General features: G+C 36.2%; 1 protein-coding gene across 1 annotated transcript; it reads right to left on the bottom strand.

Moving 5' to 3' along the window:
• Window positions 1-1,514: 1,514 nt before the first annotated feature.
• On the bottom strand, window positions 1,515-3,842 carry LOC109176242 (subtilisin-like protease SBT1.4). The gene has a single exon (XM_019325700.1). It carries the CDS (start codon window positions 3,840-3,842, stop codon window positions 1,554-1,556), a length of 2,289 nt encoding a protein of 762 aa, XP_019181245.1. The 3' UTR covers window positions 1,515-1,553.
• Window positions 3,843-22,467: the final 18,625 nt, after the last annotated feature.

The following is a 22,467-nucleotide window of genomic DNA, read 5'->3' as shown; positions in this document are numbered from 1 at the left end:
GTATACAATATATATAATTTTAGAAGTATTCTTGTCATTGTATGTCATGCATATTTTTAAATAAAATGTTTAATTGTAAAATATTGAATACAACTTTGAGTTCGGGATGAATATATATGCGTTATTTATTTAAATGTTTTTTAATGTTTAATTTTTATTTTTTTTATAACTTGTTAACGGGGTGGGGATTCCCCGTCCCCGAATAATCCCCGTGGGGATGGGGATGGGGGGAATTTTTCATTCCCCGGCGGGGATGGGGATGGGGACGGGGAATGGGAAGAAAGTCGGGGACGGGGATGGGGGTATGTCCCCCGCCCCCACCCCGCCCCGTTGACATCCCTAGGCAAGTGGAGTACACGCGCCCCACTGGGCGCTTCTGGTGTGCTTCACATGCACCAAAAGGAACCAACCGTTTTTTTAGTGGGGCCCATTTTTCTTCCAAAAATCTTGTTCTCTTGCAATGTAACAACTCATTTTCTTCTTTCTTCTCTCCCTCTCTCCTTCACATAAGCATTAGCACCTGCAAAAAGTAATGAAAAATCTTCCTATCATAATTAAGGGACACCTAGAATTCCTAGTTTTCATGGTCAAATTCATGCTTTTTATCCAAATAGAAGATATAAAGCACCACTATAATATAATTCACTCAAAAGATAAAGCAGTTGGAGGGCTCACAATACTTTACTCTTACACATATAGAAATTACAGTTTGCATGTGGCATTTATGCTAAAAAAAAATAATGAGTAACGTTCTACCCCACTATGAATATTAAGACTTAATACTATTGTAAAATAAAACTCTCTCCATTAACACATTATTACCTACTGAACACAAAACTAATGACATGAAACCCCACATAAAAGGCCACTAACAATTAATTACAAGCTTGTAATAGCATGTAAACCTTACAATAACTTATTGATAAAATGCATATTAAATAATAAAATATTATTCCTACAATACTTCTCTATAATCTTAATTTTTCCTGGCAACTACAAGCAATATAATGCCCTTTCAATATGTCAAAGTACTCTCATCCTTTGGTTGAGTGAAACTATCTTCACAAATCTCTTTCACATCTTCTAAATTTTATGCTTTTATACTAATGTACTAATTCTGTAGTTCTCTTTTGTCAATCAAGTATATTGGAATGGCTCTTATGCCATTTAGTTGTAATACAAAGTCTCACTCAAGTAGAAGAGGCAATTTGGGCAATTTACATATTTTACCGGCCTGATCAACCACTTTCATTATACTACAATTCAATTTAGGTAGGTTGTAGGTTAAATTTTAAGTATCTCTTGAAGTATCGTGTGGAACATGATCCATGTAATAACTATTATACATGTACATTTTGAACTTGATTTTGTTATTTACCTTAAATTTAAGTAACAAATTTATCTGTTAATAATTAAAGAAAATAATATGAAATAAACAAAAATGATTTTGCATAACCATCATCATTTATTAATAGATAGTCCACAAAAATTTGTATAGTTAATTTATTTCAATACATGGGTTATACTAGCCCAATTTTTGCATGCATACACATTTAAAGTGCAGATCGAATCTCATTTAGCCAAAGAACGGTTATTGGGCTACTAACAATGTGCACCCCATCTTCCCAAGCAATCGATCCGTATGAGCTATCATAACTCCCCGAGTGAGCATTCGTAAAAGTTATTTCGTACGATAGCGTATCGATTGTCGCATCAAACACTAATTTTGTTGGTGATACGCTTACATACACCCCTAAGGGAGCATTCACTTTGACCTCATAAATAACACATTTTTCGCTCCCGACATTTTTAACTGATCTCTTGTATTTTACCTCGTTTTGGTCTGAAAAAACAACTGAAAATGCTGGGTAGTTTAGAGACCCGGGTGTGCCCAGATTCTGCAGGGTGCAATTCACTGTGGAGGGATCCTTTACGAACAAGGATATTTGATCTAGGTCGTATCCAATGGTACATAAGAAGGCCACGTAATCACTCACTCCCAGATCGTAAACCAAACCCGGATCCAGTGCTCTATTCGGGTCAACATGGCCGGCTCCGTGAATATACGCCGTGGATTGATTGCCGTTGGCTTGATCGATAAAATTATCTCCGGCATTGTCGACGGTGTAAGCAGTTGTCATGAGGGCAGATTTAATGGCGGCGTGGCTCCACGTTGGACGAGCTTTTCTAAGAAGGGCAGCCGAGCCGCTGACGTGGGGACACGACATAGACGTGCCGGAGATAATGTTAAATTCTACCCGTCTCCGGTCCATCTCCGATCCCGACGGGCTCTCTGCGCCGGTCCAACCCGCTAAGATGTTAACCCCCGGAGCAATCACGTCAGGTTTCAAAATTTCCAATGTTATGAGATTCGGGCCGCGGCTGGAGAAATACGCTACGCGGGGCGCCGACGGGGTGGTTCCGATTACTGTTCCCCTGAATACAATTGCGGCGGTTGGCGACGGGTGGGATTTTATATATTCTTTGATTTTGTTTCCGTCCGTTTCGTCGACGTTTGCCGCCGGAATCACATGTGGGTTTGCAAGAATGAGTTCACCCCAGCTCCCAGCACCGATCATTCCCACGCCGCCGGCTTCTCTTACGGCAAATCCTTTCTCAACGTCGAGATTGCCTCCGGGCTCACAGAACACGATCTTTCCGGCGACTTTGGTGGCGTCGAGTTCTCCGGAGTAACAGTAAGTGCTGTTAGCATCGCCACCGTAGACCACCGGAAGTTTATAATCGCAGAACGGCTCACCGGAGTACAAGGACATGCCGGTGAAGATCCTGCCATCTCCTAATACCACGTCGGCCGGGAATGTCCGATCAATGGTGGAAGCACCAACGGTTAGAATCCACGGCGCGACGTTGACGGCAGTTGCTAGACCGGGGCCGGAATTTCCGGCGGAGCAGGAGACGACAACGCCGTGCTCCATTGCACCAAAAGCTCCGATCGCAATACTGTCACTAAAGTACGGCGGCGCGTAGCCATTGGAGCCAACGGAGAGGGAAATCACGTGGACGCCATCTTCCACGGCTTGGTCGAACGCAGAGAGGATATCGGAATCGAAACAGCCTAAGCTCCAACAGATTTTGTAAACCGCTATTCTGGCTTTCACCGCAACGCCTCTGGCCTCCCCTCGCGCGTATCCGAAAAGGCTCGCGTCGGCGACAATGGAGCCGGCGGCGGTTGAGGCAGTGTGTGTTCCATGGCCTTGCGTATCTCTCGGAGATTTCGATTCCACCGATTCATCTACCGGACTCCCCTTAGCAGCTTCGTAGCCTTTGTAGAAAGCACGAGCGCCGATGATTTTCCGATTACACAAACTCGCCGGAAACTCCGTACTATTCTCGCACTCGCCCTTCCAGCTGGAGGGAACGGGGGATAAACCCTCGTCGGAGAAGCTACGCCTCTCCGGCCAGATCCCAGTGTCGAGAACCCCCACTATAACATCATCTCCATACCCAGAGTTTGGCCAGAAGCCGCCAGACGATTCAGCTAAGCCTAAAAACTCAGGGGAGTGAGTGGTGTGGAGGCGGCGGGGTTGATCCGGCAAGACGGAGATGACGCCGGGGATGTTTCGCAGTTGAGACGCTTGGGAAGGCGTGAGGCGAGCGGAAAAGCCGTGTGCGACGCGACCATAGGTGTACAAGAGGTGAGAGAGAGGAGAAAGGCGGCGGATGATGGAGGAATACCAGTCGTGATGGGTGGAGAAAAGATGGGGCTTCTTGGATTTCGACATGTAGACGATAAAGGTCTCTTGATTCTCCGATGAGGTGACTGAAACAAGGCATAATAAGAATATGAAAAGGAAGGTGTAAGCAAAAGAGGGAGTCGCCATTGATGTACGTGGAGGTGATGAGTATGAATTATCGTTACAAGAAAAAAACTCTATTTAAAGCTGCCCTCCCCAACGCACATGTCCCGCGTGGACAATTGTTTAGAGCTACCCTCCCCAATGCACATGTACCACATGGACAATTTTTATACCATGCACATGCATGGTTAACCTTATATTATAGATTAAAAATTAAAAATTATATGTATCTATAATTAACAAAATATGTGTGTACTACAATTAATATATTATATATATGTTTATGCAGTTAACATCTGCATGAAATTAACATATTACATGTCTTCAAATTATTAAATGTACATATCAGGACTATGTGGTTTAATGGTACTTGGGTTGGATTTTTATTTGGAAGGTTTGAGTTTGAGCCTCCGTGGAGGCAATAGATACTACATAAGGTCCAACTAGAGGATTTTTCAGTTTTATGAAAATTTGAAGAATTAGAGAATATAAAACATAAAATATGTTTACTAACACAATTTTAAATTTTGAAAACTATAAACATTTTTCAGTTTTCTAAAAAAAAATTACAAAATTTTGAAAAATTATTTTTTTAAATGGAAAACAATATAGTCTATCATCCATTTGGTTATATATCACTATAAGTCTATAACTACATTCTCACCATTATTACCAACTTACATATTTATTCATTACTATGATTATATATTTGTTATTATCTTCTTTTATTTATCACCATTTTATATCTTTCAATCTTTCATACCCGTATTTACTTACTAGTTTTACACGCGCATTGCGCGAATGAGTTAATGCCAAATGTTTATAATTAAATAAATATTTCAAAGTATATCAATGCAAGATTATATATGGAAAGTTCATACATAAGTAATTTAATGTCGAATTTGTTTATTTAAATATGTAACTCATAGTATATGAATACAATGTAATATATGGGATTCATTATAGTTGTTACTAAACTTTTTTTTTTAATAGTAACCAAGTATTTGTGTTGCACATATATACAGTCAATTCTTTAGGTGTTTTGCTCCGTGTTCATTTAGTTAAACCATTGTTGTTGAATAAATTATTATGGATAAAGAAATTCATAATTTAAGGAATTTAGATGAAATAGTAAAAATTTAAATTTTTTAATTATAATGTAACCCAAAGATATTGGACGATTGGTAAATATGATGTAACCAAAAGATCAAAATGCTAAAGAAAGTGTTTGGTTATTCAACAGTTTGAAGCAACAATTTCTTCCAAGCTACTGAAAATACAAACATTGCAATTTACAATATTTTCACTTAGCGTTTTTTAGAATGATTTTCCCAAAACACATCTATATTTAAAAATAAAAAATAAAAAATTACTATAGAGGCATTTCGACACCTTGAATAACAAGAGCTAGTTTTGTTGGCTCCCTGGCCCAGGGCCCAAACATGGAAGGGGCCCACCACTCTAGCTATCTAATTACCTTTTATATATACTGTAAACGTTTCCTATAATAACTTATTATAAATTTCTAGAGTTAATTCCAGCAATGGTCCTCCGACTATAGTGATTTTCCAAAATTAGTCCTCAACTTTTAATTTGGATACTTTAGGTCCCTTGACTTTCAATTTCTTTCCAATTGAGGTCATTTCGTTAGAATACGGTTCATTAGACTTTAAATGAAGGGGTAAACTCGTCCTTTCACCTGCCTATGTATAATTCTTTGTATTTCTCCCTTCGTATTTCGCTATTATACCTTGTAAACATCTCAATAATAGAGGAACGCACACACGAGTAGTCAGCAAATGGGGAACGACGAGGAACATTTTAGGATTTCGACTAAGATTATCTTCATATATATCGCGTATACAATGGAGAAATACTAAGAATAATACACAGGCAGGTGAAATGATGAGTTTACCCCTTCATTTAAAATTCAATTAACCGTATTTTGACGAAAGGAACTCAATTGGAAAGAAATTGAAAATCAAAGGACCTAAAGTGTCCAAATTAAAAGTCAAGGACTAATTTTGAAAAATCAATATAGTTAGAGGACCATTGATGGAATTAACTCTAAATTTCTATTACCAAATTGAAAGCCAGCTCAGTTGGTATGGTTTTGGTTTCTATGTGTTATGTCTAGGGATCGAACCCATTTGTGTCTAACTATAACTATGTATCAAGATTTCCGTTCATATATATATATATATATATATATATATATATATAGATTTTGAATCCGGTGCACACCCCCTAGTCAGTCGAGCCCGTGAGCACACTCCCTGATCATTGATTTTAATTTTTTGACGATTCAGATTGATTACCACTTGGATCCATGTTATACTGATTTTAGATGAAGCATGGGTCTTTTTGTCTTTAAGCACTATATTTATTACTTTCCATTTCATTTATTTCCATTTTATAGAGATTTGTAGCGTTATTTCAGCTCTCCTTAATTAATATTTCTCTCTCTCTCTCTCTCTCTTTGTGATTTTCTTTGAGATTTTACGGCGGTGTGTGCGTGGGTGTGGAATGGTGTGTGCGTTTTACTGTAACAGGGCTCGTACACCATGGCATGCTGGTTTTTTTTTTTATAAAATTATGCGTTTTGGTATGTGCATTTCGTGATACAGGCATGTACATTTTGGTTTGTGTGTTACTAGTTCCGGGCATGTGCGAAACGTATCCAAAAGAAAATAAAAATATACGAATCTAATTTGGGTATCGGCGTTTGAATTTCGAGTAGATAATCAGTGCATAGTAGATATAGTATTGGACTTGTTGTTTGTTTGTTTTTTTTTTTTTAATTGTGAGAAATTTTACGATGGTGTGTGCGCGGGTGTGGAATGGCGTGTGCGGTTTTCTGTAACAGGAGGTGTACACCATGGCAAACTATAAAACGCACACACCATTCTACACCCACGCACACACCATCGTAAAATTTCCCATAATTTAAAATTTCAGATGTACAAAACATAATTAATTTTTATCATTGATAGGGTCCCTAATAATTTAAAATATCAATTTCCATTCATAATCTCCCTAATATAATGCTTAAATTCCAATCGAATTATATCCATAATTAAACATATATCTACAATTACTATTTAATCCTTTTGATTTAAATATATCATTAATTACTTTCATAATCTCTTATAATCTCAACCATTTATGAAAAATGAATCAATGGATATCATGAGATCTCATGATCTCATCTAGTATAGGGGTTGCACCAGATTCGAAGCCTATATATATATATATATATGGGGCTTAGATGGGTGAGATAATGGGGCTTCATCTCATCCATTAAATCATAACATATCAAAGGGTGAGATTGAAAGAGATTTATTTTCCATCTATGGTAGTAGTCTATGCATAAGGGTGTATAAGTAATTGTAATATTAGAGCTATATATGGTTAGGAATAGATTGAAATATATCCCATGCTAAGGATCAACTAATTATGGTGTTGAATAATATATTTATGGTTATAAATTATTGTTGATAGAGTGTGAGTTGTATTTAAACATTTGTACTCAGCAATAGTGTTTTGCGGTGGGATATCTCCTCAACAATGAAGGTGCAACCGGAAAGAGGTATGTGCAACCTTAATAGAAGTGTGTTATGAGTTATGTTCTGTCTGTGTAGCCATTTAGTTAAGTCGGTGCGTTGAGTTAAGAACCCAACACACAAGCCCAAAAACTAAACCGAACAAACGTTAGACCTACTAGAATCCAGTGTAAATTTTAAACCCAGAAAACAAAAAAAAAAAAAAAAAACAAAAAAAAAACAAAAAAAAAAAAAAAACACCCCTTGTAAACCCCAATCGCACAGACCATAACAACAAAAAACACCAAATAAATATATATAAAATAACAACACACCAACAGTTAATAGATCATAACATGTTACAATTAAAATACAAATACCAAAATTACTTTACGTAAAAAAAAATAAAAACCAAGCTATAAAAATATGGTAAAAGTTTGTCTCAATTCTAGTTGACAGTCCAAATAAGAGATATTTGGCCTGAAAACTTGTCAACCTATTTGTGACCCAACGCACAAGTCGAACACATAAAATGCATACAAAAAAACTTCATAACACAACGCAAACTTCTGTTCATTAATTTTTAAATTGAATAACGGAATCAACATGCAACAAAAACCACAACCATACCGCTGATTGATCATACCCGTCATAACAAATAATTTAAGCCAAACGTACACACAGGAAAACAAATTGCACACACAGCATAACAATGAATTGAAGCCAAATGCACACACGGGAAAACAAATTGCACACACCCGATACCATACCATAATTAAGTAGTGCACAAGCCCATAAAATCTGCTAATTAATTATTACACCCTAATTAAGACACTACCAAAAAGACAACAACACCCCCACATGCAAATAAATCACACGCACAAGGCATTATATTCAGCCAAATCTAATCCATCCAAAAACCCAAATAAACGCACCAGATCAAGCCTCACCACCTCGCCTGACAAAGGTAACCTCACCGGATCCAAAATCTATATATATATATATATATATATATATATATATATATATATATATATATATATATATATATATATATATATATATATATATATATATATATATATATATATATATATAGTGAAAGGTTCCCGTGCATTTGTTGCTTCCCGTGCGGATGTGCGGTTAGGGATGGCAACGGGGCGGGGCGGGGGCGGGGAATGGGGTCCCCGTCCCTGTCCCCGAAATATTTTCCCATTCCCCGTCCCCGCCCCATTCTCCGGCGGGAATGGAGAATTATTCCCCGTCCCCGTGGAGAGTTTTCGGGGACGGGAAATTCCCGCTCCGTTTTTTATTTATGCCTATTAAAAAATAAAAGACTAATTTTAAAAAAATTAAATACTAAACAGTTTACACTAACTACAAATTTTAATTCCTAAACAGTTTACTACACTAAACACTAAACATTTTAATTCCTAAACAGTTTGCACTAAATACTAAAATTACTAATTAAAATTCTTAATATTATTAATATTATATATATAATAATATATATATATTATTAGTCGGGGATTCGGGGTCGGGGCGGGGCGGGGAATGCCCTCCCCGTCCCAGTCCCTGTCCCCGACGGGGATTGGCGAATTCTCCCCATCCCCGCCCCCGTTCCCCGAAATAAATTCCCGAACCCGTTCCCGTCGGAGCGGGGGTCGGTTTTCCCCGTCGGGGGCGGGTTCAATTGCCATCCCTATGTGCGTGAGATTTGTACTCAATGTATGTGAGTGTTGTGTTTAATGTGCCTGAGATTTGTACTTAATGTGCGTGAATGTGTAAAATGCAGCAGAAAATATTATGTCAGCTTTTTCCCATCCCCAGTAGCCATTTGTCCCCTCCCTGATTATGATGATGCGGAGGCGAGCTATGGAGGTTAAGAATTATGAGAATAATACAACAGAAATCCACACTTTGTTGCTGTGCAAATTTTACTGTGCGTGCGTTATTTATATAAACATTCAACTGCATTGAAGGTAGCTGATAACCCAGAATCCATGGCCAAATTGAAGGAAGAAGTAACAAGAAGCTTGGGCGTTAATGTGCGTGAGTTTCTGTTCTGCTTCTTTATGAGCTCGTAATTCTGAAATACTCAGGCACATTAAGCACAAATCTCACGCACATTAAACAGAATACTCAGGCACATTAAGTACAAAACTCACGCATATTAACATGACGCACATTAAGTACAAATCTCAAGCACATTGAGTTCAAATCTCACGCACATTAAGTATAAACCTCACGCACATTAATCCACCGCACATCCGCACGGGAAGCAACAAATGCACTTGATCCCTTCCCTATATATATATATATATATATATATATATATATATAGTCAATGTAGTTTAGAAGTCTTATTGTGCGTCATCGTATTCAAATTAATAAAAAAAAAATTGAAATTAATCTAACTAAAACAAAAAAAGTATTTATAAATTTGATCTCAATAAAGAAGATGTGTGATTCATTATGTCTTTTTATTCGAACTATTTTATCCAATTAATTATGTTTCATGTTTTATTATTAATATTTAGAGTATTTTGATTTATTGCTCCAAATAACTAAGATTTATTATCTATAAGCTCATTTGATTTTAAATTATTTATTCATTTTTATAAAGTATAATTCTTTATTTATGAAAGCAATGCGGTTATTGATTATTTTGGATTTAAGAATGCATCTAGAATTGTTTTCATGTATATGTATAATTGTTAAAAACTTGTGAATTATTTGACATTAGCATTTTTCTCTTATTTAATTTAAATTTTAATTATAAAAATATATATTAATTTAATATAGGGTCCATTTTTGTTGCTACGCCCTAGGCCTATAAAATGATAGGACCGGGTCTGGTTGGCTCACTGCTTGCCCATCAACGGATGGGCAAGCTTAATTTTTAAATTAGAGCCTTAAGGTTCCTTTTATAGGAGTCTCAAGGCTCCCATCCACTTTTCCCACCGATTTGAGAAAAGTGACAAAACTAGGGAGTGCCCATATATTTTTTTTTTCATTTATTATTATTATTATTATTATTTTGAAAAAACGTAAGGAAATATATTAAGTAAGGTCCATGCTCAAAGGGGGAGCAATGGAAGGAAGGGGAACAAAAAAAATAATCTGAACAGTCAAACATAGACAGGGCTTCCCGAGCTAACAAATGGGCGACCCTGTTCGCGGACCGTTTAACAAAAGCAAAGCTTAAGTTACTAAAAACTGTAGTTATGTTTCTAACATCATTAATGATAAGATCAAAAGAGGAAAATAAAGCATGATCCTTCATGATGGCGTTAACAACTTGTAGGCAGTCACTTTCCAGAAGAATGTTATCAACACCAAGATATCTGATCCATTTCAAAGCTTCTCGTACAGCTATTGCTTCAACTTCATTTGGCTTGAACAAACTGAACCATGGGAGGCTTCAGCTTCAGTTGTTGTCGGTGTTTACGTTTCCCACAAACATAGCACTCGTCGCCCTTGCCCTTTTTCTGAATTTTTCCATTTTTTATGCGATTGTTGTTATTTTTCGCATTCCTTTTTTTATTTTTATTTTGATCACCTTTTTTATGTCTATCATCTTTTCCTGTAGTCTCAACAATGTTAGCCTTTGAATTGAAAGAAAAGGATTCAGATTTTTGTACCGTGCGATTTTCCTCTTCAATGTTGATGCTACTGATAAGTTCTTGAAGGGTGTAGTTGCGTCGCTCGTGTTTCATTTTACTTTCGAAGTCATGTACCTGTTCCACCACGGTTTTAGATTCGGTCATCTGAAAATGCAGTCATCGTCCCACGACGTACTTCCTCCTACAGGCATTCATCGCACCTATTTACCCAACAGTTAAAGATATTTAAAATCAGGGAGGCGATGTATACTGCAACGAAGCCAGCTTCCGATGTCACATCCATCGAAATTCTCACCGGCGGTATGAACTACAAACGATGGGCTGCAAGGATCATCATGCTGCTGGAAGAGAAGGATGTTGACTACGTGATTTATGATGATCCCACCACCTTCATCCTGACTACTACGACCGCGGCCACGACTGCGACTGCCACTACTGCCACAACCGAGGCAGCTGACAAGTCGGACAAGACAGCTGACCAATCGGACAAGGCAGCTGATCAAGTTCCTGCACCGAGGCCTGTACGAAGCACGTCGCAGGTCTGTCCAAAATATGTGAAAGACAACAAAACTGTGCGGGCCACCATTCTTCAACGGGTAACAAATTCTATTTTTGACATGTTTTCTGGGGAAAAATCTGCAAAAGCTATCTGGGAACAATTGCAAGAAAAATATGGTTCCGATGACACCGGTAGGAGGAAGTACGTCGTGGGACGATGGCTGCATTTTCAGATGACCGAATCCAAAACCGTGGTGGAACAGGTACATGACTTCGAAAATATGGTTTCTGATATGCGAAATGAAGGTGCTCAAGTCAACGATACCCTGGTCGTTAAATATCTTTAATTGTTGGGTAAAATAGGTGCGATGAATACCTGAAATGGATGTTTGCGACGTGTTGTTGCTTCGGGACAGGAAACCGGCAGCGTTCTGTGTCGTGTTTGGCAACACTATCTTAAAGATATTTAACGACCAGGGTATCGTTATATCTTCGACTGATAGCACAGAAACAAATAAACAGCTTAATTTCAGAACTTAGGGACTAGGAATCTCGTGTTGGAGTAAATTGTTTCCTTGTTCTGCATTAAGTGACACTGCCAAAGCTTTATTTATAATGGCTTGTGCACTTCTTACACCTTACCACCATTGTAGGCACTGTGTGGACAATCAGCATGAGATTAGGCTTTGTATGGCTAAGCATCATGCAACCAATGCTGGCCACTTAATTTGTTAAGACAAATTAAAAGATGATCCACTAAAATAGGGATCTCACTTGAAGCCTTTGCTGAGAATGTTTCCCAACATGTGGCAGCAACAAGAGAACCTGTGTGATCACGAAGTACAAAACCGCAGCCCATCTTTTTGTTGAAGGAGTCAAGAGATGCATCAACATTGAGCTTGAACATACCATGAGGAGGCTTAGACCATGTTGCAGTGATAGCAGAAGACCTGGTAGTAGAGTTAGCATTAAAATAAACATCAGTCCATTCATGAAGATCGATGATTATTTGCAGACTGACAACTGAAAGATCAGAGGCATTAAGAATATTATGATTCCAAAGCTTTTCGTTTCTAGCCTTCAACACACTGAAATAATAGAACCGATTTCTTCCTCAGGTTTGCTAGAGAAAATATGGCCAAGCCAGTCAGGAAAAGAGGTATCTGAGTGATAATATAATCAACACCTCCCAAGATGTCCCAACAGCTTGGGGCAAGAGGGCATTTGATAAAGAGATGAAATCGGGCAAGAAATATTGACACGTTTTGATCTTAAGTTGTCAGTGGTTGGTAGAGATGAAGAACACAGTTGCCAAAAGAAAAGCTTTAATTTATTCTCGGCGGTAGCTAGCTTGAAGCTCCAGAATTTAGTCCAAAAAGGTCTCTGAACAGTCTCCATATTACCCAACAAAGCTCTGATCTGTAACAACTACGGACAGTATAATTACCCTTCTCATCATGCATCCATATAATCATGTCATTATATTTTTTGGTGAATCTGGCAGTGGATGGGGTGCTTAAGATTAAGGCTCTCTCCCTATGATTAAAAAGGGAGTCAATAAGGTTGACATTCCATGTGTGATCTATCAGCAGTGTTTAAAAGAGAGGTAACTTTCATGTCATAAAGGTGAGCTGGAGCTTGGGTTTGGATAAAGGGGCTGTACGTTTATATTGGGAAGCCAGGGATCGGACCAAACTTTAATGGAACAACCATTTCCCACTCTCCACCTATGACCCATGTTAATAACACTTTGAGACTCCATAATACTTCTCCATATGAATGAGGGATTGCTTCCAATTTGAGCCTCAAAAAAATTATTATTATTATTATTATATATACCCTTAGGTCATTTTAAAGACATTGTAGGGAAAATGTAGCGAATATAATCAATTGATGAATTTGAATGTAAAAAATTTTTATATTGAAAAAAAATAAAGATAATATAACTAATGAAATTATTTCACTTATTTAATTTATTGATATAATGAATATTTTTTTTTTGAATAAAGGCATTCTAGACACATAATTCTAAATTTAAAAAAATGCATATTTATTATTTTGTGTTGTAGCTACTAAATTATTATTTAATTTAATAAGAGTAAAATAAAGTACTAATTATGCCAACTTTGATTGGGATGTGGTTCGAACCTGTGAACTAACAGAAATTAACCGAGAAGATAATATTTAACGGAAAAGTTAACGGATAATTATATAATTAAGGATAAATTAGGAAATCTCCAAGAAAAATTAAAATATGATCACTCTGAGTCATTCATTTGATTAAAAAAGTTGATCGTCATTTTTTCTACCCATTATTGGCCTAACCCTCATTGGCTCTTATTAGTATATATATAGTATAGTAGATAGATAGATAGTAGATGACGGTAATAATGTTACCGGAAATATAATATTAGAATGACGTTACGTGAAAGAGAGAGTAACAATAGTTGTATTGCTTTTGTCTCAGTATAGAAAGTACAGTGTGTCCTCCCCTCTTGCTAGCTGAGGGGAGTTTTATTTATGCTAAGTCCTAACGGTAACAACATGAAGAATCATGAATGAGGCGCTCAGCTTTAATTCTCTCCCTTCAATGCAATGAATGGCCATAATCCCGTTGGTGTTCTGCCCGTTGGAGTTCTGCCTGTTGGAATTTCACACGATGTCGGGTTAAATATGATGTCGGGTCAGGTGCTGCTTATGATCCAGGTCGAGTGCCAGCACCATTATCCTGTCACTAGTCCCCCCCCTACTCCTGAGTCTACGGATGTGTTTGAGTTGACTTGGGAGTAAGGCTGAATTTGCTTGATATCGTGCCCGGTTGATCCCGAGTATGTGATTTTATTAACCAAATCACACATAAATTTTTTTTATTTTATTTTATTTGTTATGCTGACCGAGACGGGCTGCGGCTTAGGCTGGCCGAGGTGCGTGCCTCTGGCCGATCACGGCCTAGGCGTAGCCTCGACCGATCGTGGCCGAGGCGTACACCCAGGCCGATCGTTCGTGGCCGAGGCGTCGCCTCGACCCCTCGTGGGCGAGGCGTGCGCCTCGGTCGACCGTGACCGATCGCGGTTGAGGCGTCGCCTCGACCGACCGTGGCCGAGGCGTGCGTCTCGGTCGATCGTGGCCGAGGCGTGCACCTTGGCCGATCGTGGTCGAAGCGTCGCCTCGACCGATCGTGGCCGAGGCGAGCTCTGGCCCTTTTTTTTTTTTTTTTTACGGACAGGCTGAGGCGCCGCTCCGGTCAGTGGCCGAGACGCGCGCCTCGGCCTGGCCGAGGTGCTGCCTCAGTCGGTAGCCGAGGCGTGCGCTTCAGGCCCTAGGCCGAGGTGCTGCGCCTCTGCCAATGGCCGAGACGCGTGCCTCGGCCTGGCCGAGTCGTGCGCCTAGCGGCTTTTTTTTTTTTTTTTTTTTTTTTTTTTGGATCGAGGTGCCGCGCCTCGGCTTGTGGCCGAGGCGTCAAGCCGAGGCGTCGACTCAGCCACTTGGCCGAGGCGTCGCCTCGACCAGAAGGCCGAGACGTGCGCCTCGGCCTGTGGCTAAGGGGCTGCCCGGCCTTTTTTTTTTTTTTTTTTTTGATCGAGGCGCCGTGCCTCGGCTTGTGGCAGAGGCGTCGCCTCCGCCACTTGGCCGAGGCGTGCGCCTCGGCCTTGGCTGAGGCGCGGCCCTCAGCCATCTGGCCGAGACGTGCGCCTCGGCCTGTGGCTGAGGCGCGGCCTCAGCTATCTGGCCGAGGCGTCGCCTCGACCAGAAGGCCGAGACGTGCGCCTCGGCCTGTGGCTGAGGCGCTGCCCGGTTTTTTTTTTTTTTTTTTTTTTTTTTCGGCCAAGGCGGACTTCGGCTCTTCGGCCGAGGCATGCCTCGGCCACCCGAGTTTTGTCTCGGCTAACCCGTGGCCGAGGACTCGGTTCTCTATTTTTTATTTTATTTTATCTTTTTTTTTTTTTTACAATGCGTCGTCAGCCGGCTTTTGGTTGATCGAAGGTGGTGTTGAGAACCTTTTATTTGAGCAAAGTAACCTGGCCAGACCATGATTACAAAATATTGTTTACAGGTCTGGGCGGACCACGACTACAAAGTATTATTAATAATATCTAACTAAATGTTCTGAGCTCCATACCCGATCGATCATCCTTGCAGATGGTGTGGACTTGTAGATCCTTTCTGCCAATCTTTTTGCATGCTTTTACGTAACAACTGCGGGCTGCTCGCTGGTCTCCTTTGACGACTCCTACCCCATTCGGAGTATGGAACTTCATACACAAGTGTTCCACCGACACTATGGCCTTGAGGTCCTCCAGTGCTGGCCTCCCCAATATTAACCGAGAAGATAATATTTAACGAAAAAGTTAACGGATAATTATATAATTAAGGATAAATTAGGAAATCTCCAAGAAAAATTAAAATATGATCACTCTAAGTCATTCATTTGATTAAAAAATTTGATCGTCATTTTTTCTACCCATTATTGGCCTAACCCTCATTAGCTCTTATTAGTATATATATATAGTATAGTAGATAGATAGATAGTAGATATATGACCATGTTTGGTATCATAGTTTCTCGGCCAATTTTGACTTATTTGACCACTACTAATTTTTTTGTTTTTTATTTTTATTTTTTCATGGTATTAATAAAATACTTGGTAAATAAATATATAGAATTATTTTGTATTATAACTTTGATATTTAATTAAAAAATAGTGCACAAAAAATATAATAGACAATGTAGTGAATATAATCAATTGATAAATTTGAATATAAAGAATGTTTACATTGGATAAATATAAAGACAATATAACTAATAAAATTATTTCTCTTAATTAATTTATTGATAATGAATAATTATTTTTATAAAGACATTATAGGAACAATGTAGTGAATATAATCAATTGATGAATTTGAATGTAAATAATTTTTATATTGGAGAAAAATAAATACAATATAACTAATGGAATTATTTATCTTATTTAATTTATTGATAATGAAAATTTTTTTTTGAATAAAGACATTGTAGACACATAATTATAAATTAATGAAATGTATATGTATTATTTTTTGTTGTAGCTACTAAATTATTATTTAATTTAATAAGAGTAAAATAGAGTACTAATTATGCCATCTTTGATTGGAATGTGGTTCGAACTTAAGACCTTTCTTATTGAAATCAATAAGTAGGTTAACAGTGAACTAACATAAATTAACAGAAAAGTTAACGGATAATCATATTCATTCTGGATAAATTAGGAAATCTTAAGGAAAAATTAAAATCTGATCAATCTAAACCATTCATTTGATTAAAAAATTTGACCGCCATTTTTTCTATCCATTATAGGCCTAACTCTCTTGGGCTATTATTAGTATAGTAGATTTTCTATCTTTTTTTTTTTTGAAAAAAAAATTTCTATCTTTTATACTCGCATTTACTTATATATTTCTATGTTTAGTAACATAGTTAGCTTATCAGTCAAATTTGACTTATTTGACCACTATTAGATGTCTTACTTGGTTAAACATTTCGTATAAGTATTTGATTAATTAACTTTTTGTAACAGCTCATTGCTCCAAGACGCTAAAAATCAAAAAGCTGCTCAAAATAACTTTTTCTGATAAGCTTTTTGAGAAAGTCATTTTGCATCTTTCTACAATAATCTAATGCTATCAACTCATCAAACCCACTAACCAATTAACTAACAGTTATATACCAGACACCCCATAAACATACCTTATTTGATTACGCTTATAGTTATATATTATTCAAATTATCAAAATCAAAAGTTGGACTCTACACCAAGTTTTAGATTTTGATTGAACTCAATATATTATCGTTTCAAATATTTTTAGTTATGTTATATCGTAATACAAGTTTGGTCTGGATATTTGATATTGAACTTTCACATATATTAGACTTCAAAGTGTGTATAAGTATGTATGTATAGGCTCTAAAAATATTAATACTATCTAAACTAAATTTTATGTTAACTTAATAGGTTATTGGTTCAGATATCAAATGTACAAAAACTTATATATATTAGGGTTGAGAACGGGAATTTGGATTGAGAAAATATGAAATCAATTTCTATCGTTTGTGCGAATTTAGGGTAAACATTGGATTATTCCATTGAATAGGACACAGAGGTTAGGGTTGCGAATTTGGGTGAGAATTGAGCGAAGTTGTATTTTTATTTTTACTTTTTTTTGGTATATATATAATGGAAAATGATTTATTTTGGGTGAGATTGTTAAATGTCGTTTATATTATTTGCATTTCATGGTCTAATACGGGAACTACGGGACGTTATGCCATGGAACCGTGTTTACCATTCATGGTGAACACGGTTCCAACGGTGTTAATACATCGTTATCTTTTTTTTTTTTCTTAATTAATTGCGTGACTTTTCTTCTTTATTTTCACATTTTACGATTTCATTTTAATTTGAGGTGAACAAAGATTTCGGACATTCATAAATTATGAATTCATGCCTGCACATTCACTTTGGAACCATGCCTACACATTCCCGTCCGAAATCACGGACATTCATAAATTATGAATCCATGCCTGCACATTCACTTTGGAACCATGCCTACACATTCACTTTGGAACCATGAGATTATGAATTTTCTGTTATAAGATTATGAATTTTCTGTTATTAGATTATGAATTTTCAGTTATGAGATTATGAATTTTCTGTTATGCGATTATGAATTTTCTGTTATGAGATTATGAATTTTCATTACATTCATAATTTCGGACATTCATAAATTATGAATTCATGCCTGCACATTCACTTTGGAACCATGCCTACATATTCTCGTCCGAAATCACGGACATTCATAAATTATGAATCCATGCCTGCACATTCACTTTGGAACCATGCCTACACATTCACTTTGGAACCATGAGATTATGAATTTTCTGTTATAAGATTATGAATTTTCTGTTATGAGATTATGAATTTTCAGTTGTGAGATTATGAATTTTCTGTTATATTATGAATTTTCTGTTATGAGATTATGAATTTTATGAAAATTCATAATCTCATAACAGAAAGTTCATAATTTGATTAAACGCGCGCCGTTAACTCCACATCCGCGATTTTTTTTTTAACCTAAAAACGACGTCGTTTTGCCTTGTGTTCACCATTCTCGGTGAACACGATTCCATGGCATAATTTGCGGGGAACTACTAATCATTAGATTATTACAGGTCATTTTTGAAAATTGAAGGATCACGAATGATTAATTTGAAAGTTTAGGACCATAGACAGCGATACAACTCTACTTGAGAGACCTTAGCTGATATTAACTATTTTTTCTTAATAAAGTTGTCATTAAATATTAAACTGGAAACAAAAAGTTTGAGGATGTTTAAAGGGAAAATGACACTTTTTCCCCCTAAGTTATATAGTTATAGCACTTTTCCTCCCTCAATTATTTATGTAAGTATATTAGCCCCCTCAATTATTTTAAAAGTGGTGGTTTTTCCCCCAAATATATTAAATTGACATTTCTACCCTTAAAGTAAACATTTTATTTATTTTACTTTTCCAACAAATTATTGCGTATATGTAGCGATTACCACGGTTCGGTTTGAACTGAACTAGACACTATAACAATCGAATTAAATATTTTCAGTTATGATTCAGATCTAGAACCCAATATTTGGATTTCAATTTATTAAATTTAAGAATAAAAAAAAAAAAAAAAACTGAATCATGAACCGTGAACTAGCGGTTCCGGATCTAGTTCGCGATTTTGAACCGTCTTTATTTTAAAATTTTATTTTTTATTTTAAAATAGTCTAAATTCAACAATAAATGTATTTTATTTTTTCAGTTCGGAACATGAACCGGTCATTCCGGTTCGCGATTTTAATAAACTCTAAATATCGCGTTTTAATTATAAATTGTAATTGGAATATTTTGGTTTGGTTGCTATAGTATCTGTTTGGTCTGAACCAAATTATAGTAATAATTTGTTGGAGAATAAAAATAAATGAAATATTTATTTTAAGGGTAAATATGTCCATTTAACATTTCAGGGGGGAAAATAGCCACTTAAATAATCGAGGGGGAAAAAGTGTTATAAGTATATAACTTAGGGAGAAAAAGTGTCATTTTCTCATGTTTAAATTCAAAAAGAAAACAAGGGTGGTGGGGGGAGGGGGGATGGTAAGAATATGAGAAAAATTAAGAGTTAATACCCAAAATAGTCCCTCGATTATGTCATAATTACCAATTTGGTCCTCGACTATCATTCTTATCCAATTAAGTCCTCAACTATACAATTTTTACCCAATTTAGTCCTTTGTCAATTTGACTGTTTGTTGACTGTCAAAAGTGGAAATAAAGTTGTAATTTTACAAGTTTTCTCCTTCCTCCTCATTTAGCAGCGCCAAACCATGTAGCAATAAGCTCCGGTTGGGTTCTAAACCTGTCAGTATCGAAGTAGTGGTTATGCATCGGATAGCCCATGAATTTGATTTCCAACGATTTTTTGACGATCGAAATATGATCGAAGTGTATTGCTGCATGGTTTGGCGCTGCTAAATGGAGAGGAAGGAGAAATCTTGTAAAATTATAATTTTATCCCGACTTTTGACAGTCAACAAACAATCAAATTAATACAGAAGATTAAATTGGGTAAGAATTGTATAGTTGAGGACTAAATTGGGTAAAAATTGTATAGTTGAGGACTTAATTGAGTAAAAGTTACATAATTGAGGACTTAATTGGGTAAGAATGGTAGTTGAGGACCAAATTAATAATTATGGCATAATCGAGGGACCATTTTAGGTATTAACTCAAAAATTAATTGTAGGATTAGAACATAATAAAAGCTACATTTTGGTCATTTATTTTCTTAATTAATGGGTAATGGGTAAACGAGCACGCAATAACTTAATTTTCTCTTATGTACAGCTGTATCCTGCAGGGTAGCAATAATTGAACATTCTCTACCTTATAATAATCCTCTAATTTTATTTAATATATAATAATCCTCTAATTTTTATATTTAATATAAGTACTTCACGGCCGCGTCTTCGTTCTTATGACGGACAGCACCGTATTCTCCAGATCTAATTTTACCTAAGGAAGGTCAAACCCTCACCTACTGTTCCTACTTTACGACGTGAGCTTCCGTTAATTAATAAAGCCATTTGTTTTAAGAAAACTGCCGCGTATTTCACTAATTAAAAATAATACAAAATACTCCGTATATGTTATTTCAATTCCTTCCATGATAATATTTAATTGATTTTTATATTTAATTAATAAACAATTTTTTTTTTTTAACATTGGACGAGTACAAATTTACATTAACTAATAAATAAAAATATTTTTTATTATCATATTAGGGCGTAAACATTAAAAGATAAGGTGGGGTCTTTTACCGACTAGAGTCATAAGACATGTTTACATAGTGTATGTTCTTGGGTAGTAGTTGCAGTTTATGAATTTTCCTCATCACTTCAAAAATAATAATAATAAATAGAAGATTAAGTTAAATATAAGTTGATTTGTAACATAAATACAATATATTTAGTTTTAAAATTATACTAGAACATCATAATATGTGAAATTAGAGTTAATCAACATTTTGATCCCTTAATTGTTTCTCAACTGTCAATTTAGTACCTAAATTTCAACCAATTCGATTCTTAAATTGTTTAAAATTTCAATTCGTTAATAAAATCTTTTCAAATGATTCATAAATAATGGTTGGTAGAGACGTAACTTTTTAATAGAGTGTGGTTAAACTTTAATTGTAATCAAAATATACAAATTGAGGTGCGCTAAATCTAACTAGTTTATTCTAAAGTTTCTAATTAATTAAAAATAATAAATGCTTTTATTAAGTGTACTTTTCGACAATCGTTTCGGTCACAACATGGCAACATGTATTGTTTCTTTGATGAAAATGATGAAGTTTGGACATTGACAAGCTACCCAATTACTGGGTATATAAAATACGGAGTAGTAAACTACTTCAATCCTCTCTAAAATATTATACCCCTAATAAGTGCACCCAAAAACTTGTTCCTTTGTTTTTTCTCATAATAGATATAGGATATTTTGATTATTAAAATATAATTGTTATTGCATTTATATGAAAGAGCAGCTTTAAAGATTCCAATACATTTAACTTACCATTATACTTGACATTTCAAATTTTCAACTTGAGGATATGTAATTCAATCATAAAACAAATTAATGAAAAATAAAATTATAATAATCGAGTTGAAAGTCATCTCTTACTAATGCTACTGATCTACGTACTTATAACTTGTTATTAACAATTGAATTGTCATGGACAAGTAACCAATTCACAATAAAGGTGTATAGCTCTCCACTTTTCCCAACCCCTCCTCCCCGCCAAAACTATACAAATGTGATTGTCATTGTCATAAATGAGGCATCTTCTGGCATTCCGACAACATCTTCATCTTTACACTTCTTGTCGGGTCGAATCCTTTAATCTTTGTTGATGTCATCTCTTAGGTAGATCTTCGTAGATTGTTACCTATGGACTGACCCAATTTGTTTCATTCAATTCAGATCATGGATTAAATTATGAGTGTGTTTGGTTCACACATGACATCAGAATCGCAATGAGAATCAAATATTTAGTAATAGTAATGAGTTTTGGTGAAAGTATTCTGCATGGTTGGTAGTATGATGGAATTTGAATAGTTACTAATATTGATGTTTGGTTATGTATAACTCTATAATGTTTGGAAGAAAATCGTTACTCTCACCATCATCGCGGCTGCCAATTTGAAAACAAAATAGCAGTTTATCTTGCCTTGTACAGTTGTACTACCATCTAGGCTCTCCCTTAAATGAGTATTAAAAAGATTAAATATGTGATATTATGTCATTGGTCAAAAATATTTATTAAGCATTCACTAATTAAAACAAATTAATAAGTATAAGGGAAAATTAAATTAGTATTTATGTGATGAAAATAGAAAAGGAGAGGC

This window comes from Ipomoea nil, unplaced genomic scaffold, assembly GCF_001879475.1.
Source record: "Ipomoea nil cultivar Tokyo-kokei standard unplaced genomic scaffold, Asagao_1.1 scaffold0688, whole genome shotgun sequence".
NCBI lineage: Eukaryota > Viridiplantae > Streptophyta > Magnoliopsida > Solanales > Convolvulaceae > Ipomoea > Ipomoea nil.
This window is presented reverse-complemented; position numbering and strand designations above follow the sequence as displayed.